This window comes from Manacus candei, unplaced genomic scaffold, assembly GCF_025592945.1.
Source record: "Manacus candei isolate 608988 ecotype Guabito, Panama unplaced genomic scaffold, ASM2559294v1 h1tg000069l, whole genome shotgun sequence".
Lineage (NCBI taxonomy): Eukaryota > Metazoa > Chordata > Aves > Passeriformes > Pipridae > Manacus > Manacus candei.
In genome coordinates, this window is record NW_026138117.1 from 3744468 (window position 1) to 3772453 (window position 27986).

Below are 27986 nucleotides of genomic sequence, written 5' to 3' on the forward strand. Positions count from 1 at the left end.
GACAGAAGCCAAGCAGCTGTGATGAACATACCAACTTCTGGTACAGTACCAGCATAACAGCTTACCTAAACAGCTGTGTGCAGCAGGCATGCAGTCTCTGCACTTTTATGCTCTTAAATCTTGCTTTCAAAGATTATCATAATCCTCGTTTTCCCCACAGGTGTATCTGACTGAAATTCTAGAGGCAAAACAAAATCAGAGGTTAGAAAAAATCCTAAAAATTATTAAAAAAAAAATGCATTGTAAAATCTTGTACAAAGTTATCAGTAAAAGCATTTTCCCCATTAATTCTTATATAAATATTTATAAACACTCCCTTTAAAGAAATTTTAATTATTTCTCTACTTGGTTTCATCTTGGGAGGTTTTTGAATAACTCTTATCTATGAAAATTCAACTTTCAGTATCAAGTTTATGACTTAGAGCACAGTTCCTCAATAAACATTACTAAAGTCAAGAAAAGGTGTTCATATTTCTTTTTGGTTTTAAGTACAAACAAATACTGAGTGAGCAGTTGCTGCTATACCTTTTTGAATGGCTTTTTCGTTGGGGGAGGGAGTTGAGCTAAGCTTCTCCTTAAGTGACACAACATTTTCTCCACACCTTGACAGATAAAAAGATGACTTCCTCAAATAATACTTCAATTCTTAATGGCTATTTGGAGATGGAAACAGGGAGGTGGGTGGGCATAATAAATTGGCATTCTTGGGCAATACCACCTCCCATTGTTGGTTTGAGTGGAATTCTTCGGTTTTAGAGCACCTTTAACACAAACCTCCCATCTGCACACATGTGGCATAGGCCTCATCCGTGATTAATGTGAAAGCCTCAGAGGAAGGCAGGGAAAGGCAGCACAAGCAATGCTTACAGGTCAGAAGACTTCAGAGACAAAGCCAAGCAGCCAAGTCTCGTTAATCCAGCCCCAGGAGAGAGATGGGTATTCTGAAACTGCCACAGCTGATCAACTGGGACTGACTGTGAGCTCAGGCAGCTCAGCTGAACACCTCTGCTCTAATTAGGTTCATCTCTTTCAGAAACTAATATCCAAGGAGACACGTTTACAGATGAAAACTCCAGCAACTGCAATACAATCTCTCTGGCTTGACAAGAACAAAACAAGTGTTAGATAAGACTGATTTAATCTTGTGAAAATAGCCTTCTTTTAGTTAAATCTTATCTTCTATCCAAAACCCATCTAATCTGCATATGTATTTGTAAAATTATGTGCCAGTTGTATCTTCCAGAATAAATATCACCCTTAACATCACACTTGTTTCTTGACAGTGTCAAGCATTAGCTTCACACATATGATAAAACACCAGTCTGAACTCATTCCTGATTTTTAATGCCAGGATTGACATATTAACTGGTTTGCAGACATTGTAAAGTTAAAATGTCATGGTATTACAAGGCTAATTGTGCTTTTCTTTATTCCGTCAACAAAATCATATGAGAGAGACTACCTCTTACATCTTCTTATGTCCAAGATAGCAGTTCTTATTTACAGTACCTCTAGCTGCATATCTCTTCTTGGAATAGCACAGACAGGGACAGGAAGATTGGTACCTTTGAAGAAAGTGATGTGAAAAGGGTAAGGGGACCATGTGAGTCCTCTGACTCCTACTGCCTGCTTCTGTCGGGCGTGGATATAAAGAGTCTTTGAAAGAGGTTGCTTTAGGTCGTCCCAAAGTCAAGCTGAGAAATCCAATGAAACTCACTCTCTTCCCTGTTAGCCACTAGAACAGGTTTTATATTCTGCAGACAGTGTCAGGTGAATGATGGGGGTTTTTGGCAAGCAACCACTATAAAGCACTCACGAATAGAGCTCACCTTTTCAGATATTAGGTGTGAGTAACACCTCAGAAATACAATCCCCACCCAAAGAGAAGAAATTGGAAGATTTTAACTTCCAGAAAAAGAGCAAGAGAAACAAGTCTCTTTCTTTTCCTCACCGCATTCTGGATTTATTGTAAGTCTTTCTTTTGGATTTTGGTATGGTGGAGACCATCAGAGACTCTGCATTATCATGTTTATCTCCAAAAGAGATGCAAAAAGAGCATTTCAGGTTTTCATAACTTTAATTATGAAGAATAATAAGAATTTTATTATGAAGAATAAAAAATTATTCTTTATGAAAGTTCATTTTAGGTGTGAAATTAGACATTTTTAATTAGTTTTGCTCTGGTATGTCTAAGGTATCCTCTAAGAGACATATGGTGAGTTCTCTCTTATATGTTTATGTGGGTTAATGTTGTGCACAGCAGTTACTGTGCTTTTTGTATACCAAACAACACATTCTTGATCAAAGAAGAAATGAAATTAATACACAGGATTGTTTTCAAAAGCAAAAATAACAATTGCTGTATTTTGCAGATGTGATTTATACACTAGTAGTTGAGACATAAAAAATGTATTTAAAAGTCCAATCCAGAAGAAATAAATAAATAAATCATGGTGTGCATTTCGAAATTCATATTTTTTGCTTATTGTCAGAATATTTACAATTATCTTGCTGGGTTTGTCTTCCACAATAGCCACTTTTCAGGAAAGGCATTTATTGTTCATGTGTATTGTACCCTTCAGCATATCAGAAACAGACCCTTGATGTTTTTACACTTCCACCTAGTATTCTGCACACTTTACTTTTTTTTAGCACATTGTGCTTCTAACTATGGAAACATTTTTTAACTAGAAAAACACGTAGTGTAACAGCTCAAAGTAGGTTTTTAGTGTCACCCTGTGGCAAAATGACACATTGCAAATTTCCAAGAATCAATTGCCAAAATGGAAACAAATGGTCCCACATTTTGTTTGGTTTTTTGTAACATCACAAGTCTCACAAGATGCATTTCCCTACTTCGGACCAGTGTCACAGTGCACGGGTTCACTTCTGCATTTTGCCAACTACTTCCAAAGTTGATTTTCCAATATTCAGAAGTACACATGCCTTTTGCCCTGTGCATTACTGAATAGCTCACCCCAGTGAAAAGTTATCACCAGTCTAATTTAGCAAGAAGTTATGTCTATTGCAAATCACTTAAAATAATTCACAACTTTTTTTTTTAATATGACAATACAATGTTCCAAGTGCTGGGACACACATTACATCAAGATTCTTTTAGAGTCTGTTTCTCCCACTAATCACCACCAGCACACATGTGGTGATGGTTTCTTACTTTTTATTTGCCCTACTACACCCACACAGCCCTTTTAAGTGTTTGGTAAGGACTGTCATGCTCTTAATTAATCAGTACTTCAGTAGGAAATAACCCCAAACTTATGTCTTTAATCTTGGAAGTCTTTCATCCTTATCCACCTTATTTTCTCCTTCACCTTTCAGGGAATATAGTTGTTATGATACTGTTAGTTCAACTAGAAGGTTAAGGCAATTCAGGCCACATCATAAACAGTTTTCTTTACTGGAAAAGCAAATACAGGAGCACCCAGTTACACACCCAAAGCCAAACTGCTTCCTCAAGTAATCTCACTGTTTCACCTGAATATCAATTTGGCATTTCTTTGAAAGTCATCTATTCCTAAAACTAGAAAAAAGAAAAATTACTTAGCCCTAACTACCTGTTCAAGAGGGATAGCCTATGTGAATTCTCACAACCCACTGTATAAACTTTTCTCTCTACAGTTCCTTCATGTCTTGGTACTCCTATATTAAGGCAGAGAGGAAGACAAAAGCATGCAATGTATCCTTTATAAATACACATACACCAGAAAGAGATATACAACACATATTTGCCCATAGGGATACTACTGCAGCTAAAAAAGTTCAGCTAGCATTGAACATTGTCCCACAGTGTATGCTTAAGTACAGACAAGAGCTCTTGACAGTTAAGGTCTGGTAGACTTTAAGAATGGCTTAAACCAATGCAAATCTGGAGACAATTTGCTGCGTGAAATACATCTACAGTTACTTAGTTTTTGATCACTTCCAGCTTGTTAATGAATTACACTATCAACATTTAGTTTCCATATCTTCCTAAATCCCACGGAGAGTTTCTGCCTATGTCACAAGCCTCTGTACATTTGTATTAACTCCTTCAGCCTCCTTGTGAACCCGTGAAAGCTGCTAGCATCCACAACAACCTGTGGAGAGAAATTGTGCAGCTGGGCCTGGCAAGAAGAATCATCCATTTTATCCGTTGTGCATTGGCCTCTTGTTGGCATGACCCTGTAAGTATTACTGACAATGCCTGTAAGTATCTGAAGGGAGGGTGCCAAGAGGATGGAGCCAGGCTCTTCTCAGTGGTGCCCAGCAATAGGACAAGAGGCAACAGGCAGAAACTGATGCACAGAAAATTCCGCCTGAATATGGGGAAGAATTTCTTTACTGTATGGGTGACTGTGCACTGAAACAGATTGCCCGGAGAGGTTGTGGAGTCTCCCTCGCTCAGATATTCAGACCCGTCTGGGCACAATCCTGTGCCACGTGCTCTAGGATGACCCTGCCTTGAGCAGGGAGGTTGGTCCAGGTGACCCAGTGTGGTCCCTTCCAACCTTTCCCATTCAGTGATTCTGTGACCCGATCATTCCCGCTTTTTCCCAGCTCCCTCCCGCTGCACAGTGCCATGGCTGCGCTGCGACAGGCAGGACATCAGCAATCCCCGAGCGGCACGATCCCGCTCACTGCTCTCCGCCCCCATCCCTTCTCCAGCTCCACGGCGGGGCAGCGCCCGCCCCCAGCACCTCTCACCCGGGAAGCGGAAGGCGCTCCGGAGGCCACCGGCTCCAAGGACGCCGCCGGCTCCAAGGAGCCCGCGGGAGCAGGGGCTGCGCTCCCGCCGTGAGTAGCGCAGGGGTGGCCGGCGGGACGCGGGGGCGGCGGCGGGCGAGGGGCGCGGCGGCTCGGAGCAGCCGCCGGGGCCGAGGGGACACCGCGCCAGGAACCCCGGGGGGAAAAAAGCCAAAAAAACCCTAACAAAGCTAGACTACGCGAAGTAAAACCGCATTAGGAAGGCTCTGTTGAGTGAGGGGAAAATACACATTCCGTCTCTTCCTTTGGTCTTTTAGGCACCAGGGACTGCGAGGAGCAGCTACTCTGACACCCCCGGATGTTTTCGGGAAGCTCCCGACAGGGCTTGAGCGGGATCACCCGGAGGAGTACCATGCCTTGGAACTGGCATGCTGCCGTGGGAAGAGCATGACTGCGTCATGCCTGCCTCTAGCATTTCATTTCTGCCGCATCCAGCTTTAGCAGAGTGGATATTCCTTCCATCCACTGTCCAATTATTAAAAACATGGTATTCCAGCCATCGTTAAAGAACTGCTTTCGGCTGTCCTGCGTCCTCAGGACTCCAAAAGCTGGCTTCAGGAGCACAGCTAGTGGAGCCCTCATTATCCAGTCTGTTTCTAATGACGTTTACCAAAATCTAGCTGTGGAAGACTGGATCCACGACCACATGGATTTAGAGAAGCGACAGGTCCTTTTCCTTTGGAGAAATTCCCCTGCTGTGGTAATAGGGAGACATCAGAATCCCTGGCAGGAATGCAACCTCAGGCTGTTGAGGCAAAAAAATATAAAACTAGCCAGGAGAAGAAGTGGAGGAGGGACAGTTTACCATGACCTCGGTAATGTCAATTTGACTTTCTTCACAACCAGAAAAAAATACGAGCGAATGGAAAACCTGAAACTGGTTGTTAAGGCACTGAAAGCCTTGCGCCCCCAGTTAGACATACATGTCACTGACAGATATGACATCTTGCTAGATAGGCACTACAAAATCTCAGGTACTGCTGCAAAGCTGGGAGGGACAAGTGCTTATCACCACTGTACTTTACTCTGTAATGCAGATAAGTTTGTTTTATCTTCTGTGCTAAAAAGTCCTTATAAAGGGTTAAAGAGCAATGCCACTCCTAGTGTGCCTGCCTCGGTGAAAAATCTCTTCGAAGAGGATCCTAGTTTAACTTCTGAGATGCTCCTGGATGCCATTGCTAAGGAATATGCTACACAACACCAAATAGATCATCATATCACCTTAATAAACCCAGCTGATGAGACTCTGCTTCCTGGAATTAATAATAAAACTAAAGAACTACAAACCTGGGAGTGGGTGTACGGAAAGACACCAAAGTTCAGCATTAGCACTTGTCTTAACATGGCCTATAAAGATTCTGTTCTTGACATTAAAGTAAATATGGATGTAAAGCATGGAAGGATTGAAGTCTGTAACATCGATCTGCCGGAGCAGTGGCTGCCACCAGCACTGTACAGCAAACTGGTCAAGAGCCTTACTGGCAGTAAGTTTTGCCCAAATGAAACTACAACACTAGTGACAACATTGCTAAGAGTGTGTCCACAAGACGATGAGTTGCACAGCAGGTGGAATCTACTATGTGAGAATATGATAATGCTAATGTGACTTGCATTTTGAAAATGTAAGTTAAACTTCTGCTGCTTTTTTATTTAATGTATTAAAAACAAAATTAAAGCTGAATTTTTCCTCTTACTAGTCAAACTGTTCAGTCTTGTGCTTTTGTTTAATATTACAATTAAATTTCACACTGCCTGCACCCGATGTTCCCAAACTGTAGGATGTAAGCCACTGCTGACAAGAAATCATTGCTGCTTAAATCAGAAATGGTGCGGGCATCCCAAATTGGCCCTGTAGGAGAGGAGGTACAAATGGCTGGCAGAGATGGGATGGGGTAGGTGAAAACTGGTGCTTTGCTGCTGCACTGGATGCCCCAGCCTGCACCCTGTTCCTTGGGGATTGTAGTCCAAAGGCTGTGTCTCAGCCCCTGAACTGTGTGGAGACGGATGTCCCCTGGTTGAAAGTCCTTTCTTGCAGAATGCTGGTGCCGCTGTGCCTCCACTGTACAAGCATGATATGTATGCTGAACTCACTGCTGTGTAATGAATCACTTTGACAGTTCCACCCTGGATTAGGGCTTTTTTGTCCATGCATGTGCAAGAGGAGGCAAAGGATTAGGAAATTCAGTGTGGGGGGTTGTGTGATGAGGGCAGGAGAGCTGTGCCTCCTTTGTTCCTACACTGCCTGGCAGGAAGCTGGGAGTCCCTGCTGCCTTGGGAACTGGTATCTAAGCTAAACTTTAGGAGATACAGTTGCAAGTACAGATCTGGGAGAAACAGGTTGCCTTATGTTACAACCTAGGAGAAAATTTTCTAGTAAGAGACAATAGTGAACTGAAAATGACAATTTTAATGTTAAATAATAGTTCAATATAAAGTAAAATTATGAGAGAAAGGCTCAAGATATATTTCACTGTTGTTGTGAATAAGCAAAATGCAATTTTGATTAGGTCAGAACAGAAGCACTTTATTACTACAGTTTTAGGAGAGAACCCAGTGCAGCAGTGACAGACTCCATTGATCTGAAGTCTCCAAATGAGGCAGTCACAGAGTTTATGTACCTTTATATTACACAACTCTTTCTTCACCAAACTGCTCTTGAATAGTAGAGTTAGTTAAATTTGAAGTGGGAGGTTCATCAAGCAAAAAAGCCATAAATTCACCCTGTCAAGGTGTGAGCACATCAAGGTAAATTCCATTCAGCACAATATATAAGCACAACTCAATTTACCTAAGTCTTTTCCCAGAAGGTTAACCAGGCTGGTAGGACTTTAAATGAAACCATGGTATCCAGAAATGAGACAGACAGTTACAAAGAGCTTCTTACTAGATGACTTATGTGTTGCCCTGAAGTACCAATACCATTTACTACTTCTGTATATAAGGAAACTGCAGGAAAAACAGAGGTGGATATAAAGTGGATTGAGAAATGCCAGTATCAATTAGGCAACAAACAATCTTGCTATTAATAGGTCAAGATAAATAAGGATCAGTCTGGCCTCAAGAAAGTAAAGGAGCAATGATGTTTATGTTCTTGGGCCTGGCCTAATCACATTTCTGAGCCTGTGGCATGAAGGGAAAGTTGGATGAAAAGTTAGCATAACTATTGGACAAAGACTTAGAAGACTTACAAGTAGGTCTGTAAGGACAGACTGATTTCCAGTGTCCTTGTTGTCCATACAGAAAACCCTCAGCTGAAGCTCCAGTAAGGATTTCAAACTGTCCCTTACCTTTCTGAGTGGTACCAGGGGGGTTTCAGCAGGGATCAGTCTGCAGTCCTGCCAGGCCATGCAGAACATGGGAATCCAAGTCATAGCAGCGCATTCTGTCACGGAATAACTGGAATGCAATTTTGATCAGGTCAGAACAGCAGCAGTTAATTAAATAATGCTGCCCAGATGAGACAGCTGCAAATAGTTAAGAAGTGATGCCTGCAAAGGCCTATAAGGTGTTACTATGTTACTTCCCCACTGACACCTTTAAAAGATGACTGGTTGATCAGCTCTCATGAGGAGGAAATTACAGGGCAGAAGTGACCTACCTTTAGTTAAGGAGTGCAGTCAATGGGGGTGAATCCAGCCATCAGCTGGGACTGGTGCTAGGGCTGAGTGACACTCGGCCAAGCCCAGCAGGGAAAGTGGCTTAAGTTCATCTCCACAGATGATGCCGGGGGGGACAGTTCTGGCTGCACAATCCAGGTGATGATCTGACTGCATCAGTGTGAGCAGCAATACAGAAGAATATGGCTTGGAGTCTTATTGCAGAACTGTACTCTCAGATTTCTCTGGTAGTTTGTTGGGTTTTTTCCATTCCTTGATGCCCACTGCTCTTCACACATGGTGTTCCTACTGACAGCACAAGGAACTGTTCAGCGATAAAGGGCTTATAAGTAAAAATTGCAGTGCAGCACCAAGTGGTACGTCACTAAAGGCTTACTTGTACATGTGTACAGATACTGCATATCCATGGGATCTGCAAGGAAAGCTGTAGTCTTAGCTAGTGAATTATAGTTGAATTAGAAGAAAAAGCTCCTTATTTTGCCTCTGTATGTTTAAAATTGCTGAACTGGGTTAAAAGACACAAAGCTTCCCATTTGGGCAGCTTACTGTATTTACAGTGAGCCTTCTCCCAAACACAGCTGGATCCATGAGGCATTACCCAGCTTCCTTGAATTACTCTAGGCAGCGAAGAAGTCAAACAGATGACTAAAACTACAAATAATAAAAAATATTTTTTATTCCCATTAAAAATAGGCATATATTATACACAAGTGAATAAAATTCACAACAGTGACTAGAAAACTAGTATCACAGCAGCAAGACCAGGAGCTTCTATGGAATGTCTGGGGGAACAACTAGTAGCACACAGCTTTGTGGCACATATATTACTCATTTTGCTGATGTAACACTCCAAAGCTGAGACATTACTATGAGAAAGGATAAAGAAGGCAAATCACTGGCAAATTGTGACCCAGAAAATAAGGTAAAGACCAGCTCCATTTCTTCTTGATTTCTGTGGAATAGATTTGTTGTTATAGGCAAGAGGGAAAGAATAGCAGCATTAGATGATAGAAAATAAAATAATAAAGCACATTAAGGAAAGAACAGTATAATAGAATACACCTATAAACATGCTACTAGAATACAGAGGCCTACTGTATTACAGGAGCAGAAAGCATAAGGCACCTATCAGTCCTGAGGCTAAAAAGATTTTGATGGGACCTGCAAAAGAGGCCACTGCCTGTTTTTCATGTCAGAATACATGACTTTGGTGAATTCTTGCTAAGAAAGAACTCTTGTTTAAGAAGAAAAAGAAGCAGCAGCTCAGGTAATACCTTCTGGTTTCCAAAGGATGAAGGAATGACAAGGAAAGCCTTTGTCTTTACTCCAAATAGCATATTCCTTAGAATCACAGAATACTATGACCCACAAGGATCATCAAATCCAGCTCTTAAGTGAATGGCCTGTACAGGGATTGAACCCACAATGTGTTATTAACACCATGCTCTGACGAACTGAGCTATTCAGGGTATCCAACTTTTGGAAGAACTTAAAATAAATTTTGGTTTTTTTAGGGGACTACCATAGTAGTAGGGAAAAATGCAGTTGAGACTGGCATGAGTAGCCAGTCATTGGACTTTAAAGTCAGAGAATAAGACTGGGAGAAGATCATACATCCTTTCCACACCTAATGCAAAGGATGGAAATCAGGTATATGACCATACATCATGGAATAAAAGAACATATAGGAGTGACAGGGAAGAGAATACAGCTGTTTGCAGCCTTCCTAGTCCAAAATCCATCATGCAGAGACATGTAAGACAACCCTAAAATGACTGTATACTGAACACTAAAACTCTTGTAGGCAAGAGGCTTGGAAAATGGAATGTTAAATTTGGGGTTACTAGTAAAGTCTGTGAAATAAGGTATTATGAGATTTACTAAAACCCACTAGAATAGTAGTCATGACTAGAATACAAGAATTAAAGGAAGTAAATAAGACTGCTTATAAAAGAGGACATGTGGCAGCCCAGCTTCCAATGTTTCTGAGGTGGTCAATTACAGATATAAACCCCAAAATTGGCTCAAGACAAAATCAGTAGTAAAAATAGAAATGACAGTAAAGAGGCCTTTGAAAGACAATATTGAGGGTCTGTTACAAAATCAAGATAAAATTTAGACATGGATTGTATTAATTAAGATCACAGAAGAAGTACAGTGAAGGAATTTACAGTTGTTTTCTCAGACTGAAAAGCCTCAAGTATTCTTAAACCTATAGATTATAAAAGCTATGCTGCACTAAGTACTTGAAAAAGTTGCTTCTGAGGGTGGACAGCTGGACTCAAGCAACATCTTCCACTCTTACATTTTTATGCTTATGAAAACACTTATTAAAAGCAGTCATATCTGATTACATTTTCTTTGTGTGTTTAGTGTGAAAGACATCCACTGTTGTTTCATGACAAGGTCGCAAGTCAAAGTCACAGTATCCGATGCTGAAACGACCCTGCAGAAATTAATAGAATTGACATGGTGAGCAAATACTGTAGAAGAGCTCGTTCTAAGTTAATTAAAGAGGTCAAAGCATTTTTACCTGTGGTTTCTTAAAATAATCAAGACCCCTTCCAATCTTAATCATCCATCCATTGTTGAATCTGTTGTAAAAATTCACAAATTTGAACACTATGAGTATGTTGAAAAAAAAAATAGTTACATCCACATGATGCACAAGTTTCTTGTTTCAATCACAATTATTTCCTAGTGTCACCGATACCTGTGTCAACCACAGAAGACACAGCATAAAGAGACAGCTGATATTATGTTCACAATTAGACAACATGAAACTATGGAGGCTGATTTTAACCAGTGAGGACCACTGCCTTCTACTTTGTTAACCACAGCTGTAATTAATAGTTGTCTCAAAAGTTAGGGTTAAATAGTTTGACTTCCAATAACTGGAATTTGCTCATTTTTTATATCCCGCACCTGATTTCTCGATCATGTATTGAAGACGAAAATTCAATATTCAGTGTTACTCCATAATTCCTTAATGACTGTTGTATTTCTTCCAAGCCACTCATCTGCTGACTCCTCCCACTACCCTGTAAAAAATAAAAATAATGTGGTGGGGTTTGGATTGTTTGTTATTTTAATATATATTCACTTCTGGTCACCTCTTCCTAAACTCACCAACAAAAACTTTTACAATCAAAGTAGATTTGCAGTTTCAAAGACAGGATAAAGAGCAGACAGATTACAGGTACATTTGCTAAGGGATGTGGAGGAGGAGCTTACTCTCAGCCCTTTGCAACGAGATATGAATTACTATTAAAAATAAGTGCAGTAATAGTTTAAATAAATGCAGTGCTAGTTTGAGAGATTACAGCTCGTTAAAGCCTCTAAAATGACAACTAAATACAGCTGTTGGAAGAGCAAAAAACCCAATATCTCGATAGATGCTTTGCTTTTGATGACATTTTCCACAACAAAACTTTCACAGAAACATCTTTTCGATTTAAGACTCTCCTTACCAAGAATTTGTTAGAGTTATCAGAAAACTCTGAACTTACAAAATTATTTATGTTCAACTATCACATTTTTATTTTTCTCTTAAGTCTGAGTTTTCTGCTGAAATCATCAGAGACTGAGTCTAACAAGTTCTGGTAAGTAAGAACAAGTCTATATTTTTATTTTTTTTTTGCATGTGGCATCACCTGCCACATCAGTAGAAACCAAAATCTAGACACTTACCTCATCATAGGAAGTGAGGAGATGGATTGTTTTCACTTTGCATGGCCCCTTAATTAGCATCTCACAGAATCGTAGAAAGTTATACAACTGTAAAAGTTTTATTTAATTTAGTAACTTGGAATGTCTCTAGTAGCTACATCTGTATTAGTTGCACCAAGTATCTACTTGCCTGGTGAACGTGCCTAATGTACGGGTCCTCCACCCAAACCTCAGAAACAACCTCAGTAAGGTACTCATGGAAAAGCTTTTCGTAGCCAAAACCCGTTGCGTTTTCCTCTATCCTGATTTGCTTATGGTATTTGCCATCTGAAAAGAAAGCAGGTCTCTGTTTAAGTAACGGTCAGGACATAATTTCTATGTTAAAACACCTCACCCATCAAACATTTGCATAAGAACAGATACTTAAAAGCGAACGGGGACATCACAGCTCACAGAATCACAGAATGGGTCGGGTTGGAAGGGACCGCAGTGGGTCATCTGGTCCAGCTTCCCTGCTCAAGCAGGGTCATCCCAGAGCACATGGTCCAGGACTGTGTCCAGACAGTTCTTGACTATCTCCAGCGAGAGAGACTCCACAACCCCTCTGAACAGCCTGTTCCAGTGCTTGGTCACTCACACAATAAAGAAGTTCTTCCTCATATTCAGGTGGAACTTCCTGGGCATTGGTTTCTGCCCATTGCCTCATGTCCTATTGCTGGGCACCACTGAGAAGAGCCTGGCTCCATCCTCTTGGCACTCTCCGTTCAGATTTTTATACACACCTTGTTTCTCTTTCTCGATGTGTTTTTTAATGTCTTCGGCTCTGGTCATGTACTCGGAGATCTTCTGCCGGTAGCGGTGCTTTTTTGCCTCATCCTTCGTGGCTGTAACCCATAAAAGCACAGGGGCCATTAAAAAACTCTCCCCAGCACTTCCTGGCCCCGCTCTCCTGGGGAGACACCGCCAGCTGTCCCTCTCTTCTTCCCCGTGTGTCGACGGCCCTCTGCGCCCGACACAGCTCGGGTGTTCCTGGAACCGCCCCCGACCCTGAGGCCGGGGAGCCCCCTCGCCCGGTACCTTTCACCACCTGCAGCAGGAGATCGATGCCCTCCTGGTAACACACCAGCGACTCCTGGAACCGGGATGCCACGTCCAGCTCCACCGCCCGCTTCACCGTCTCTGCCCCGGCCCGCTCCAGCGCGGCGGTGCCATCGCCCCCCGACCGCGACATGGACCAGGACCGGGACGACTACCGGGAAAGGGCAGGGAGCTGAGGGGGAGGATGGAGAGGGGCGGTGTCGCACCCTTGTCCTTCCGCCCGCTCGGAACTCAAGTGCCGCGGCGCTGGTGTCCGGCCGAGAGAGGGGTGCGCACCGAAATGGCCGCCGGGGCGGGCCGGGCGGGCCTGGGGCTCGCAGGAGCCGGGAGGGTGAGGATGGGGAAATCTGGGGCGGGATCCTGGGGGGGATCTGGGGCGGGATCCAGGGGGGGATCTGGGGCGGGATCCAGGGGGGAGTTGGGGGGGATCTGGGGCAGGATCCGGGCTAGAGCTGGGGCACGCAGCCACTGAGAAGGTGGGGATCCAGGTGGGGATCTGAGCTGGGACTCGCAGCCGCCAGGAACATTGGAATCTGTGTAGGGATCTGCGCGGGGAATGGGGCTTGTGGCTGTGTCGTCTGTTTGCGAGTATTCAGAGCTGTAAGGAAAGTGCAGACGAGTTGTGCCCTCCTCTCTTTGCAGCTGCTGGGAAAGAGGATGGAGGGGATGGCGTCCCCAACCTGGGCTCGCTGTCTCTTTACCAGGTCCAGAATTCCAGACTCGGTATGTGCTTCAGTAATTGAGAAACTGAAAAAAGCGGGTGTTAGCCTGCTAAATTTTGTGTTTGCTGCGGTATGACAGATTTCCAGAGACTCTCTGGGATGAGCGAGTTCACAGTGCTCTGGGTGAAGAACTGGCTGAAGGGCAGAGCCCAGAGGGTTGCAGTGAATGGGGTTGCATCTGACTGGTGACAGGGCAACAGCGATGTTTCTCAGGCTTCAGTTCTAGGGCCAAGTCTGTTCAAAATATTTATCAATGATCTGGATGCAGGAGTTGATTGCACAATTAGCAAGTTTGTAGAGAGATCTAGACAGATTGGAACATTGGACAATCATCAGTGGCGTGAAATTTAGCAAGAATAAATGCCAGATACTGCACTTGGTACCAAGTGATACCGGGCACAGGTATAAATGGAGACAGGAGCGGCTGGAGAGCAGTCCTGAAAAAAGGGATCTGGAGAAGCTGGTGGGCAACAGCTCAACAGGAGTCAGCATGGAACACGGGCAGCCAGGGGGGTAAACCCCATCCTGGAGGGCATCAAACACAGCACAGCCAGACAGTCAAAGGTGGTGATTGTCCCGCTGTATTCAGCATTGGTGCAGCCTCACCTCCAGTGCTGTGTGCAGTTTGTGTGAGCCCCCCAATTTAAGAAGGACATGAAGGTCTTTGAATGCATCCAGAGGAGGGCAACAAAGCTGGTGACAGGGCTGGAAGGCATGTCCTGAGAGGAGAAGCTGAGGACTCTGGCTTTGTCTGGTTCAGAGAAAAGGAGGCTCAGAGGTGACTTCACTGCTCTCTGCAGCTTCCTGAGGATGGGAAGCAGAGAGGGAGGTGCTGAGCTGTTCTCCTTGAGATCCAGTGACAGTGTGCATGGGAATGGCTTAGAGCTGCCAGGTTCAGGCTGGACATCAGGAAGCATTTCTTTACTGAGAGGGTGGTCAAAGACTGGAACAGGTTTTCTAGAGAGGTGTTCAGCTGCCCAAGCCTGTCAGTGTTTAAGAGGCATTTGGACAATGCCTTAATAATGTTTTAACTTTTGGTCCACCCTGAAGTGATCAGGAGATGGACTAGATGATTGTTGATAAGTCCCTTCCAACTGAAATATTTTGTCCAGTAAAGAATTAAACCAAAGTGATGGGAAGTTTGACTTGCACTTTACATTTTTACATTTACATTTTTGCAAGATACCATCTTGTGTCAGTTCATACTTTTCCTTAAAAGCATTTTTAAACCTGTGGAAAAATGTGCCATGCAGAGGCTGAGCACAGGCTCCCTGAGGAGATGCACGTGAATTAGGTGTTGTGCTGGTCCAGTGTTGTCCATGTGTTTCTGTGAGTCACTATCAGCAAACCATTATAAAGATATATTTGACTTTATGTTATAAAATTTTGTTTCACTTTGTTGGTACTTTGACTGCCTGAAAAGAAAAACATGTAAGAATATTTACCAAGGTTGAAGTATGTTTTAGAGAGTAGCTGACTATAATAATAATTATCAGATATTTAGGAAAAAAACTTCTGGTTTTGTGAACTTTTCATTTTAGGTATTTCAGCCACGGCCTGGAGATCATGAGAAGTATGGAGGTGACCCTGAGCAGCCCCACAAAATCCATGTTATTACCAGAATAAAAAGTGTCATTGGTCGCCCATATTGGGAAAAGAAGATAGTACGTGACCTTGGGCTGGATAAAGTATGATTGTTGTTCTTTGTACTTGTTGTATACATCAGAAATGGAGCATTAAGCTGGTTGGTTTTTTAAGGACCTCAACTTTGCAGTCACAAAACATAATTACATTTATAGCAGCTGAGGGAAATGTTCATGGCAAATGCGCTTTCAAAATATCCCTCTATGGTATTGTGCTGCATGCCTGAGGAGAACTTCACCCTGAGAATTCTGCTAAAATAATAGAAATAGATTTGTAAATACTTTGAATTCAGTTTTCTCTGTGGGTCATGTTATTTAGATATTGCAGGAAGGCAAATAAGACTCGTTTATCAATGAAAAGGCTTTGAAGGCCAAGACTAAGAGTTTGTGTCAAAGATGTGTTTATCCAGGCTTTTCAGGCTAGCTGCACATTGTGCAAAGATTCATCTAGTCAGTGTTATATTACAGAGAATAAAATGTGTGCTTGATCCATTTAATATGTAACTGAAACAAGCAGTTTTGCTCCTAAATTCCTGTATTTACATTTATAGTGTTTTTAACAGCTGGAAGAAAAATGTATTGATAATGGAATGGGAATAAAGCTGAAATTTTCATTTTACTGGAATCAATTTTGATCCAGTTTTGATTTCACATTTATGTTTGTGATGCATGATGGTTCTCTAAATCTTTGCAATTGTGGTTTATATTTTTACTGATAGTGTGAAAAGTTCAGTGAACAGAGATTTGGGATTTGACAACACATTTGTAAAACCTGTTTTATCCTTTATGTAGGCGCATCAGCCAAGACTGCACAAAAATATCCCTTCTGTGAATTCCAGACTGAAAGTTATTAAACATCTGATAAGGTTTGTTGATTATTTGTTTATTTATTTGCTTATTTGGAACATTTAGTGTAACTCTCTTCTAGTCACAGGACTTCACTAAGCAAACTCTTTTGCCTGTAGAATAAAGCCACTGAAACTGCCCTATGGGTTGCCAACAGAAGAGGAAATACCCGGCACCTTTCTTACACACAACGGAGAGCTTGTCATTAAACGGCGTCTGAAACCTGTGGAGCAGAAAGAAATTAAGTCGTAAGGTGTGCTGGTTGGATTTAGATTCTATAAAATAAATACTTTCAATTCTGAGTTAAGAGTTTGTGTATGAAATGTAAGAAAATTCTTAACCCTGTCTGGTATGAATGGCAGAGGTGACACTTAAAGAATTGTACGTGTACAGATAGGAAATTCAATGTTGTTAATAGTTGCCTAAAATATTAAATTAATTATAGGCTGTCTGTGTTTTAATTTTGTGACTAGATTGCTGCAGTTTATGGCTAGCTGTAAGAGAACTTGATTTATAAAGTCAGATAAGCAGAGAAGTGAGTAGAATAGAGGTAGCTAATGATGTCGAGGATGTTTCCCAGCTAACAGTAAAGGTTTACAGTGATGATGCAGGACTTCACTTTCACTGCATAAAGGACAGAACTGGAATTGAAAAGCCCTCTGCTTAGTAGTCACAGGAGAATCGACTGGCTATCCACGGAGAGTGTCAGGCATTTGGATTACTTGGTTATCCAGATCTCAGGCTTGTTCCTTAGCAAAGAATCTCTCATCTGGCTTCTCCTGTAACTTAAAAAGTACATAAACTCTCCATTTGGACGTAACAGGAGTTATTCATATCTTGGTACGTTGTATAATTTGTCTTCCAGGAAACATGCTATCTCACTTCATATATATTCCCTGATCCTAAGTGTACAATAATAGCCTAAGAGCTGCAGTTTATGTGAACGTTGATGCTTTTCCTGTTCTAAAATTGCAAACTTTAGAAGTCTGGAGCCCCTGAAGCATGACTCTGACACGAGTTAGGAATTACGGGCTGCAAGCTTATAAAAGACTACTCTGTGCGTAATTTTATTTACTGCTGCTGTATCAAATGATAAAAGTAGTTTTCATTCCAGCGAGCCTAAATTCTGTGGTTTAACGCACTGTGAGCCTCTCCACACTAGACACACTGAAAAGGAGTTAATCTTAATGACTGTATGTTGTGAGAAGATCAGAGGGATACAGTCGCTGAAAATGAGTGTTTATCCTTTCCTCCTGCTTGCAGAGAAGGGTAAACACCAGTAGGAGTTCGAAGGAGTAGACAGACATATCAGTACAGGGAGATAAAAGCTGGAAGCACTGTGCACAGAAGGAAAAGGATAGGCTACAGTGGCATTGAAGAGTGTAATGGCCCCTACAGGCAGGCTGAAGGCAGAAATTAAAATTTCAGCTGAAATATAATAGCATGGAAGAAGTGAAGCAGATAAATGAATGATGCTTTTCTTCCCTCCCTCCCTTCCTCCTTCCTTCCAGCATCTGCACAGCATCTTGTGCTGCAGTATGTTAGAACTGCAGTCTCTGCAAGGTGTTGATCACGTTCCCACAGGGAGGTGCTTAGTACAAGCTGGAATTTGAACCCTTTTGAAGGGCGTGTGTAGTGCACCCAATGTGCAGGGCATGCTTGAAAGAGATGGCACAAGTACTAGGGCCCAGAAGATGATCTTGGATCAAATGGATCTTGTTGCTGGTGGATAGCAAATAAGACCTGTGCCAGGATTGGAGTTCCAGAGCACCAGAGCCAGGATGGCTCAGCCTTACCAAGCAGGTTCGGGTTCGGGTCCAGGGCACTGCAGGCTGGTGAGCCTCTGGCAGAGGACGCGCTTCCAGTTCCGTCCCACACGGCGTGTGTAGGGATACAGATGTGGATATGGATACGGATATGGACGTGGATCTTTTGTTCGTTGCACAGTACTGATGCTACAGCCCACAAAAGTACTGCAGGGTATTCCAGAGGGAATGTGTTAATAAACAGGCTTGCTTGGTGCCGTGCAGGGCTTCAAAAGTGTGTGATAAACTACCTAAGTTAAAGCAGAGCTAATAACTGCTTCCCAAGTACAGAGAAGGGAACATAGATAGTACCTGTTATTTCTGAGAAAGATTTAGGTACAAGAGATGCTTTCAGATGTCTTTAATTGACAACCTGACAGTTTTAATGAAAAAGAAAATTGTATTTCCTCAAAATGTTCTGTTTGGGTGTTTCTGAAATGGTATTTCTTCCAAGGTCACAAGTGTCATACAGTCAATCTACTATCCCAAACCTTCTCTGTATAAGCACACATCCTCTAAAGATTTTCTCAAGTCTAAAACCTGAACCAACAGGGTGCACAAACACAGTGTATGTCCACATCCTTTCATTAATGAAGCTTTGTCAGTGCTCTGTGTAGATCTTTATGAAGCAGGGAACAAACAGACTTTTTGTGCAGGGAACAAACAGACTGACATAAGATGATCACAAAATTCGGGTTGGCAGGTACGTCATAGGTCTCTAGTCCAACCTCCTGCTCAATACAGGGCCTGTGCTGAGGTCAGACAAGGTTACTCAGTAGTTTATCCAGGTGGGTCTTGAAAACCTCTGAGTCTTGAAGACCTCAGGGCAGGGACAGCTCTCTGAAGGGCCTGCACTGCTGTTTTGTACTGCTGTTAGACAGAGGTATGGGCAGATAAGATGCAAGGCAGATAAAATCTTGTTAAGCAGTGTTATAACTTTTGTGCAACAATAATCTGCTCCTTAAGAAACTGCAGGCACAGGTGAAAACTCTGAATATTCTCCTGAAGTAAGCTAAAAAATGGCAAGAGATAGGTCACAGTTTGGATTATTAGCAGTGTTATGTTTTAAGTTACTTTTTTAGCCTTAGCTGAAAAAAAACACCCCGTTGGAATCTTGTACTTGTTTCTGGCTTCATTGCTCCCCCCCATTCTTACTATTTCTGAGGGAGAAATCCAGGTTGTTTTTAATTAGAAGCAAAGTATGAATCAGTGACTCTAATCATTATTCAGAGATCTCAATATCCAATTCTCTTATAAAAATTGGCTCCTGCATCCACATTATTGACATAGTTGTGTGTTGTGCCAGTATTCAGTTTGTTGTAGTTCTGGATATTGTTAGCTTCTGCATTATCCCACCTGAAATGAGAGTGAAAGAAACACATAAACAGAGGTGCTACTTCATTAGTAAATAAGCAAACAAACAAAAATCACAACTGAACTGCACTGCTTTAGTTTATCCTCCCTTTTCACCAGGATTGTGGCCATAGTATTAACATTTCCAGCTCTTTTTGTCACAGAGGTATTCCTTTTGTGTTTTAACTTTGTGAAGAAATCATAATTTCCTCATTTACATCCAGACTTGGAGATCGTTGTCCCCTTGCTGTATTTTGCTAATGTCTTCAGTTTTATGACTGTTTTCTTGTGTGCATATTCCTTCATGCCTACCCACATTAATAACCTCAGATGTGTTACTACTGTAGTTGGACTAAAGGGACCCAACTATAGGGACTGCTTCAGGGTAATCAGTGTTTAAGAATATAACTATGTTTCCTCTGGAGAGAACCAGACATTTTCAAAATTAGTGGGTTCCTCCTTCAGAGTTGCCAGGATAGGCAACCAGGATAGGTTGATTTGTAGATGGGTGGTAACGCAAACAGAGGGACTGGGATGTGTTTAGTTTTCTTCAGTGATTGGTTTTACAGCATTATCGTGCTTGGCTTTACATGTGTGAAGTGTTTCAAAGCTGACAAAACTCTACCTTTGAGGTCCTGTTCCTTTGTCTAAGCTGGGAATTTTTTCTGAATTTATAAATCTGCATAAAGTCTCTGTGTCTCATGGTAAGTACTGTTCAGTGTCCCATGACTTGTCAATCTTACAGTACTGTTTATCAGCCTGAAAGTGAGACAGCAGTATCAGCATACCAGAAACCCCAACCCCACTACTTATTTATCCCACTATTTATCCAGAGATCTTCATTGCTTACAGGTTGCTTGTATTCATTTTGATTCTTAATCTCATGATTTACCTCTTTTGTGACTGTATAAAGAGGAAGCAAGTGCAGTCCAAGGTGCAGGTAAAGCCAGCAGATGTGTGAAGGGCAGACTGTTGGGGCACTGAAGAGGAATTCCTGCCTCACTTCCTTGTCTTTCAGAGCCTTAAAAAACCAACACAGCTGCTGTTGTAAAGGTGACTGTGCAGAAAACAGCATGACTGCTGCTTCAGCATTTCCAGGTGCGAGGTGCCTGCTCCTCTCCTCCCCAGCTGCATCAAGGGTGGGAAAATCTGTTTCCTCTAAGAATCTCCCCTGGATCTCTGCCCCAGTCCTCCTTCTTCTCCTCCCCTTATCCTCTTGTATGGGATAGTAAAGAACAAGTCTGAGGGGGCTGGAGCTGTTACAAAAGCAGATCCCAATGTGTATGACAAATGTTTAGGGATTTTACGGATAAGGATACAACTTGGCAAAAAAGTGAGGCACAAATGTAGGCATGAATAATGAAGCAAGATCCCCCACTAGCCAGGCCCCTGTGGTGCATAAAGTGTAATTAATCTGATGATGTGTAGCTGCAGCCTGCAGGCCTCCATGCTCAGCTAAAAAAAGTGCTTTTTGAAACAAGACTTATTACCTAGATATAAAATAGGAACAGATAATCTGTTCATTCCCAAGGGAGTGCTGGGAAGCAATCACAGTGCAAAAGCAGTCTGCTCATGCCCTGACACTCACTGGGGTCCTTCCCAGGTTCTGGCAGCTGACAATGTGGTCAGCGTTGGCTTTAGTGTGGCCACAGAGTTGGCTGAAAAGGCTTAGTGGGTTGCCTTTCAACAGGGCCCCTGCTGCTCTTCTAACTCTGCTTCAGATGAAGGATGAGATTTGTGTTTTCAAGAAGGTTGACTATAACTGCACTATACCAAATGTATTTCTAGGGTCACCCCAGCTGTCCTTCAGCACTGCCCCAGCATATGACTCTTGAAAAATAATACCAGCAATCAATCACAACTTTTGGCATGGTATTTCTCCATGTTCCTCAAACCTTTTTCTGCAGTCTTCTCTTGAGGCATGAAATCCTACAACATGACATGCATGACATTGCCCATCATTTTTAAAATCCAAACCCAGTTTTTATAAGTCATTATGACTGTGCTGACATTTTTAATCCTTCTGACTCTATTTAGAGAGAAACAATGATACAATGGACTAATTTTGCTGAAGGGTAAGTGCCCTGGAAATCAATACACAGATAATATAAAAGACATTTTATTCAAATATAGAGGGCAGTTCTCTAGCATGCAAACTAAAAGGTGATTCTTTTAAATCTAAACCTTTGGGTGGAATAGTCCCAGATCTAGGGCCTTTTAATTTAGGACTATAATGGAAAAATGTTCAGAAGCTCGGGTCGTGAGGGAAATCCTCTTAAGGAAGGTAGAAAAGCAGATTTGATGGCAGGGTTGGATGCACCAAGCAGACCTTCATTTTCTCTGTGATGATCTTAAATATCATCTCAAAGGCAACGCTATTCTCAACGTAAATTTATGTGCTCAAGTGGGATTTGTGTTGGTTGTGGGAAAATCTGCTTGCATGGCAATGACTGACAGAGATCCATAATAGGCATGAGCTTTTGTGTGAGTGTAAAGGGAGATGAACAGCTGAATTAGTGCCTACCTACACAGCTCAGACCTTCTGTTTTCACGGTTGGCTCCAAAGCTCCAGTTGTGTCAACATTCAGAAAATTCCCATAGCTCTCTGAACAGCCTAAGAGCGGTATTTACAACCAGATGTCAGGCCAGCGCAGTGCATGGCTCATGCTGCTAAAATGCTTTCAGATCCATGACTGAAAGCCGTGGCATCACTCAGATACTCGTGCAGGCGTTTGTGCTGGCAGGTGTGGTCATGGTACATCTTGTCGGCTCTGGGGAGGATTACCTCTCGGTCATGCCAGCCTAAAACCACTGTGGAGCTTGTGAGGTGAACTGGGGCTTTGTGCACAATTCATCTCCCCTAATTTTAGCTTACCTAAAACTTAGATGTCTAGTCTAAGCTTGTGACTTGGGCTGCCCACATGGCCAGTGGAGAAAGGCACCTCAAAAATGCGGTTTTTCTACTCCAAAATAAAATAAAAAAAATAAAATCAGTGAGAGTCAAGAGAAATCCTACACTACTGACTGGCTCCAGCTTGCTTTTCCATAGCTATCATAAACAAGAAAATCGAAGACAAACATCCTTCATTTACATCATAACAATTTATCTGACTTGCAGATTGTTTGTCTTGCAATTTATCTGCATTTATCTGTTGTCAAAACATGCCACTGCAGGAGGGAAGACATACAAACAGCAACTGAGAGGAGCAATGCTAACCCGATCCCAGCAGTTAATGGAAAACAGTTTGGTACAGTGAATTATTTACAAGAATATTAGACAAATATCACAGACAGACCTGACATGTTTGCTGCAAGATGTCTGCCCAACTTCTTACTGCACTTCCAGGAGACAAATGGGCTTTTTATCTGCTGGTGGAGTTCTGGAGCAGTTGGCTCAGTGCACTCTTCCCATACTCGCTGGTCATACAAGAAACAGAAACTCCTAACAGCTGCTTGTGTATCCTCCCAAACACAACAGGGTTTCTGCTTTTACAGCACAAACATAATTATTATTTAAAAAAATGAAATACCTTTTAATTTAATTTAAGGCCCCACTGCTAACAGCTTGGAACTAGGAGGAGCCTTGTCTGAAAACGACTGCTCCCCTTCAGTTCTTGGAAGCAATAACTTGCTGACAATGAGAAAATGTGAACCTCCACTTTTGGATGGAATGAAGTTTTCACAGGCAAAGATCCAGGAACAATAACATGACCAGAGCTGCAACTGCTGAGAATTCGGATATGCAGAGACTGTGCCAGGTTTCTGTTGTTATCCCCTCTTGTACAGAGACAACAAAGGTCAACAACCCTAAATTAGCAGCAGTGTGGATTTCAAAGCCACTGTAGCTGTGCAGCAGTAAGGAAAAAAGCCACTGGGTGGCAGAACTCCCCACAGCAGAATCCATCCTGACCTGCTTCTCCCCCACGGTAGATTTGTGAGTGTGAAATGCTGTTTCACTCTTTTAGCAGCTCTTTCACATTTTAAGCTGGGGGATTCGTCCCGTATCATTGCACTGAGAGATTCAATTCTGTAAGGTTTTCCTGTACGGTTGGTACCTCCCATAGAGAACCAACTGCAAAAAGTCACAGCAGCCCATGTGTGGGGCTCTTCATGTTCGTGATTGTGAGTGAGTGTAAAAAAGGTGGAAACAGAGGGAAGTACACCTGGCAGAAAGGAAAATAGAAGAGATATGGCTCAAATGAAGTGACATTAAAAAATCTGAAAATTCAAAATACCACTGAAGATGATTCACCAAACAGTAATCTCCAAATGGTCTCCTTATTGCTAGGGGAGAAACATAGAGGATGTACTAGTTTGCTTCTTCTACATCATAGTAATTGAGGCAGGTTGGTAGATCTCCCGTGTTTCCAGAATTTTTTGCTTAATCATATATGCATACAAGAAGTGTCACATGTCATGGGAAGTGTTTTCCTCAATAAACCTCTATTTGGACTATTGGGGAAGGCTGCACTACTTGGCACAAGGCAGCAAGGCATGCCAGGCTTACCCAGGAGGGCAGCACAGTCTGGCAGCACAAACATTGAGTACATGGGGCGGTTCTTCCTGACCATGCAAAACAGCTTGAAAATTAATTATCCATCACTAGCACACATGAAGATATAAATATATCTCACTGCTTGCCGAATAAACACAAAGAAATTCTTTCCAAGCTGATGGGGTATTTCTCTTGGTTGCGTAGGCAAAGTGACAAAAGGAGTCACATCTCTTTGCATAGGAGGCCCCAATGGCAGCTCTCCTGCTCCAGCACAAACCAACCTTCAGCTGTTCATGAAAGACTTGTGACTTCATGAGACACTCACACTTCTGCTGCTGTTTCAAACATGTCTTTTACAGCATCTTGGTAACTTCCTCCAAACTTCCTCAAACTCCAATGTTTAGTTCAGAAAAAATAAAATCAGTAATGTTCTGTAATGTTAAAATTAAAATGCCTTTATTCCCTGCCCATATTCTGTATACCAACCTACTTTGCCACACCTGGGCAGTTTTACCTGAATCCCCCAAGACTTTCTTTATGCTCAGCTAGCTCTTCAGCCTCCATATAGAGCAATCTGACAGTCCTGCTACTGAAATATTCTGTGTATGTGGTAAGTGTAGGCCACCTACCTATAGAATATACAGCAAGAGCCATGATGGTCTATTCAGTATCAGTGTCCATGCACTATCAGTAAGGAGGTGTTCACTGGTCACAGGAGTCGCAAGGGAGAGACCATTCTGATTTACCCAGAAGCCAGGTTGCAGGGCACTGGATCAGATCTGGTATCAGCTCCTCTTTACTCTTCTGTGTCTGGCAGGAGGGAAGGACTGCCTCTGTCAATCAAATGCTTCAGGGCAGACATCTGTGGGATAATCTGGTCCTCTATATGGCCCTTGTGACTCGGGCATGCAGACATGTCTTGTTAGAGATTGTCCCTATTTCTAAGGAAAAGGTACAAAAAATATGCTTCCTGGATTTCTATTGTTATGACAGGAACTCCTGATTTCTGTAACCATGCACATATCCAAACCTCTCCTGAACTTCATCAGTTGCTTGATCTGAATCAACTGAGGGGTGCCTGAATAGGTAGGGAATTCATAAAATAAAACCTGATTTAAAGGATAGAAATGAGTTAAATTTCTCCTTGCCTGCCTTGCAACAAGATACTTTTCCAGTTCTTGGGGTGTTTGTGGAAGGCTGAGGGCTGCAGCAGTAGGGTCAGGTTAGCCATGTCCTCTCTGTGTGGGTTTTTTCATGCTTTTGAACATTTCTCCTTATTGCTAATTAGCTTAATAAGGCATGGGTAAGAAATGAGTGATCCTAGCTATACTTTCAGGGGAGAAACTAGGCTGACATAAGCTTCCCAAAGCAATTAAGCCAATTTAAGCTCTGGGAGGTTACCCAGCCCATGTCAGGAAGGCAGGATGCTCTGAGTACTGGGAGCTGGTCCCTTGTCCCAAGGCTGCATGATGGCTTCAGAGGGAAATGCAGGGGCTTGTAGATGATTGAGACGTGAGGAACTGGCAAAACTTCATGGATGAGAGAAACAGCCTAGAAAGGTAGGCTGCACCTGAGCTGTAACATAGGCAACCTGTGTCACTGGAGATTGAAGAGCTTCTAGAGCAGCATTTCCATTAGAAACAGGGAAAAGCTGACAAATGCAGAGGACTACCCAATTTGAATTGATGTGATCTACAAGGTGGACATGGCTGACATTCAGTTTACCTCTGAAAAAAAACAGGAGGGAAATAAACAGCACGATCCCAATAAATGAGGCAGACAAAATAGACAGGATACTGTGTCAAGGTTTTGGCATATGCAATATTAAGCAATGAAGTGAGGGCAAACTTAAAATTCTTCCTACATGATTTCAAAATCAAACCAGGAGAATGCAAATTCTTGGCGCCAGGTAACACCAAGATAGCGGGCATTTCAGAGATTGGGGGCTAGAAAACCAACAGGATACTACATTGCCAGCCTCTGGAATTACAGAGTAGGATGCAGAGATGGATGAGTGATGCTGTATGTGAAGGATAAAAGTGTCACAGTATAAAAATATTACAGGAAAAGAGAAGCATCCTGAAAATGGGAGTGGAAATTCCAGTTGCTATTAATAAAAATGCTGTAGTAGGACTGTACTGTCAATCTTTTTTGAATTCAGTAAGTGTGTCAGTAGGGCCAGAGAAGTAGTAAATATAGGATGGTGGTACATGTGGGAGCCTGTGTATGGGCTGGATCAGTGCCTTGTCAGGATGAGATGCAGAAGTGGAATTTTTGGTTGCAATAGATTCCTGCTTCCAGGAAAAGCTGGTTCAGGAACCCACAGGAACAAACACTAGAGAGTGGCACAATGGCTTCGTTTGAGGGGTGTTAGTGGGAAGCTGCTCTGAGGTTACAATCCTACAAAGTGATCACTTTTAACATTGAAATGGGAAAAAGCAGGTCATGTGCATCCAATATGGGTGTATTTGGTTTCAAGGAAGACAAGTAAATAAATTGAGGCAAGCATTAGAAACAGTTACTCCCAACTGCAGCACTGGCTCCACAGGCATCCTTGGGATCACAGGCTGGTGCCCATCCTGAGAAATATAGGAGAGTGTATTAAAGATGAATGGGGTGGTGAATAAACCTAGTCAGCTGAGAGACAGTCAGCCCAGCTCCCATAAGGAGCAAACCTACCTTGGTTCCTGATGGTGTTCTGGGATCATGTCAGCAACTGTATAGATAAAGGCCAGTGGGTGAAGTATAGCTGGGTCTTCAAAAAGGAATTTATGAAGATTCAAACTGGCATTATCAAGGAATCTAGATGTGTCTTTGCCGCCCAGGAAGCTGTGGAGGCCAGTGGCACCAGCACATTCCCAAAGCAACTGGATGGATTCATGGACAGCAGTGCCATACAAAGGGTGGACATGTCTCCCACCACCTGTGTTAAACAGCTGGGAATGCTGAGGGCAGAGGAGGAAAATGGACTGTAGAAAGCAACCAAGTTCTCCTGTTGCTGCTGGAGACAGACTTTGGGGTGCCCAGTCACCAGTATTACCCACACGGCATGTCCTATAGACATCTGACACTTCTGGTTTAAAGGGGGGCTGGTGTTGCCTTTTCTGGCCTGGATAAAACATGAGACTTTTTTTATTAGGAAGAAAGTCACATAAGATGAGCCTAATATTTTGGGGTGCTGTGCTCAGGGTGCCCAAGGCACTAGAGAAGCCCTGTCCTGTGAACAGGTTGCTGGCCAGGAAATCCCAGCCCACTTTTTCAATGAGTAATGAAGCAGAGCAAATGCAGTTCTTCAGCAGTGCAGTGCTGTGCTGACATTTCCCTTTGTTATCTGCATATCGCGGGGAGAGAGACATGGACACGTGGCTCAAACTGATCCAACTCCAGCGTTCACAGTCAGTCATCAGAGCAATCTGTTCTACCATGTGGCTTAGGGCTCTGGCCCACGGGGACTTGGTTTTGATAGTGGTTTCCTGCTGCTTCAGTTACTGCTGAAACAGGTTGTTTAATTGGTCCCTCTGCTTGGTGTCTATGAAAGACAATCATTGCAGCCCCAGACTCCAGACATAACCCTACCTGAGCCATGGAGGCATCAGCCCACACCACCTGCAGCTTAACAAGTTGATGAGAGAGAAAGCTTGCTACCTCACATTTGCTCTTTATTGTAGGAAACACATTTAAATACATTTGCCAGTACTGACATCAGTTGTGAAAACAAAACACAGGACCCTAACAGAGAAGGTTTTTCTTTCCTGTCTGTAATTTTTTTTTGATTTGCTGACTGCTGATTCTGATGCAGCGATGTTAGCCTGGAAAGGTCCTTAAACACTACCTATTGCATTTCCCCTCTCTACAGCAGCATGGCGATAAAGAGAATAGGTTTAAATTAGATATTAGGAAGAAATTCTTTACTGTAAGGGTAGTGAGGCACTGGGAACAGGTTGCCCAGAGTTGTTGTGGATGCCCCATCTGTG

The 27986-nt window shown here is 42.6% G+C and overlaps 4 protein-coding genes across 9 annotated transcripts; 2 read left to right on the top strand and 2 right to left on the bottom strand.

Moving 5' to 3' along the window:
- Positions 1 to 112: 112 nt before the first annotated feature.
- MITD1 (microtubule interacting and trafficking domain containing 1) lies at positions 113 to 13291 on the bottom strand. 6 transcript variants are annotated; one of them, XM_051806823.1, is made up of 9 exons: positions 13128 to 13281; positions 12833 to 12934; positions 12241 to 12377; positions 12072 to 12158; positions 11307 to 11422; positions 10915 to 10975; positions 10736 to 10827; positions 8052 to 8160; positions 113 to 178 (listed from the first exon to the last, which is right to left on the bottom strand). In XM_051806823.1, exons 1-9 carry the CDS (start codon positions 13279 to 13281, stop codon positions 137 to 139), a joined length of 900 nt encoding a protein of 299 aa, XP_051662783.1. In that variant the 3' UTR covers positions 113 to 136. The 6 variants fall into 6 exon arrangements, 5 of the variants coding, with proteins under 5 accessions (XP_051662783.1, XP_051662786.1, XP_051662782.1 ...); XR_007907617.1 differs by lacking the exon at positions 113 to 178 and adding an exon at positions 8363 to 8669 and having other exon boundaries at positions 8044 to 8160; XM_051806826.1 differs by lacking the exon at positions 113 to 178 and having other exon boundaries at positions 6581 to 8160; positions 13174 to 13291.
- Positions 4688 to 6466, top strand: LIPT1 (lipoyltransferase 1). The gene is made up of 2 exons (XM_051806821.1): positions 4688 to 4794; positions 5022 to 6466. The coding sequence occupies exon 2, from the start codon at positions 5249 to 5251 to the stop codon at positions 6368 to 6370; it is 1122 nt and encodes a 373-aa protein (XP_051662781.1). The 5' UTR covers positions 4688 to 4794; positions 5022 to 5248; the 3' UTR covers positions 6371 to 6466.
- Positions 13292 to 13317: 26 nt separating the features above from the next.
- On the top strand, positions 13318 to 16661 carry MRPL30 (mitochondrial ribosomal protein L30). Its single transcript, XM_051806838.1, has 5 exons — positions 13318 to 13479; positions 13791 to 13871; positions 15412 to 15558; positions 16306 to 16379; positions 16479 to 16661. Exons 1-5 carry the CDS (start codon positions 13333 to 13335, stop codon positions 16609 to 16611), a joined length of 582 nt encoding a protein of 193 aa, XP_051662798.1. The 5' UTR covers positions 13318 to 13332; the 3' UTR covers positions 16612 to 16661.
- Positions 16662 to 19382: 2721 nt separating this feature from the next.
- LOC127479627 (lysozyme g-like) lies at positions 19383 to 21369 on the bottom strand (the record flags this gene model as incomplete). Its single annotated transcript, XM_051806844.1, has 2 exons — positions 19383 to 19520; positions 21281 to 21369. Coding segments are annotated over 2 exons (210 nt in total), but the record flags the coding sequence as incomplete, so codon positions are not given.
- Between the last annotated feature and the right edge of the window lie 6617 nt (positions 21370 to 27986).

Bases quoted from the DNA above. Each gene is read 5' to 3' on its own strand.
- LIPT1 (XM_051806821.1), top strand. From the start codon at position 5,249: ATGGTATTCCAGCCATCGTTAAAGAACTGCTTTCGGCTGTCCTGCGTC.
- MITD1 (XM_051806822.1), bottom strand. From the start codon at position 13,281: ATGTCGCGGTCGGGGGGCGATGGCACCGCCGCGCTGGAGCGGGCCGGG. The intron at 11,423-12,071 runs GTAAGTGTCTAG...TATTTTTTACAG, and splicing joins TCCTCACTTCCTATGATGAG to GGTAGTGGGAGGAGTCAGCA. The intron at 8,161-10,735 runs GTAATCAGATAT...ATTGCATTCCAG, and splicing joins ACTAAACACACAAAGAAAAT to TTATTCCGTGACAGAATGCG.
- MRPL30 (XM_051806838.1), top strand. From the start codon at position 13,333: ATGGAGAGGGGCGGTGTCGCACCCTTGTCCTTCCGCCCGCTCGGAACT. The intron at 15,559-16,305 runs GTATGATTGTTG...TCCTTTATGTAG, and splicing joins GTGACCTTGGGCTGGATAAA to GCGCATCAGCCAAGACTGCA. The intron at 16,380-16,478 runs GTTTGTTGATTA...TTTTGCCTGTAG, and splicing joins GTTATTAAACATCTGATAAG to AATAAAGCCACTGAAACTGC.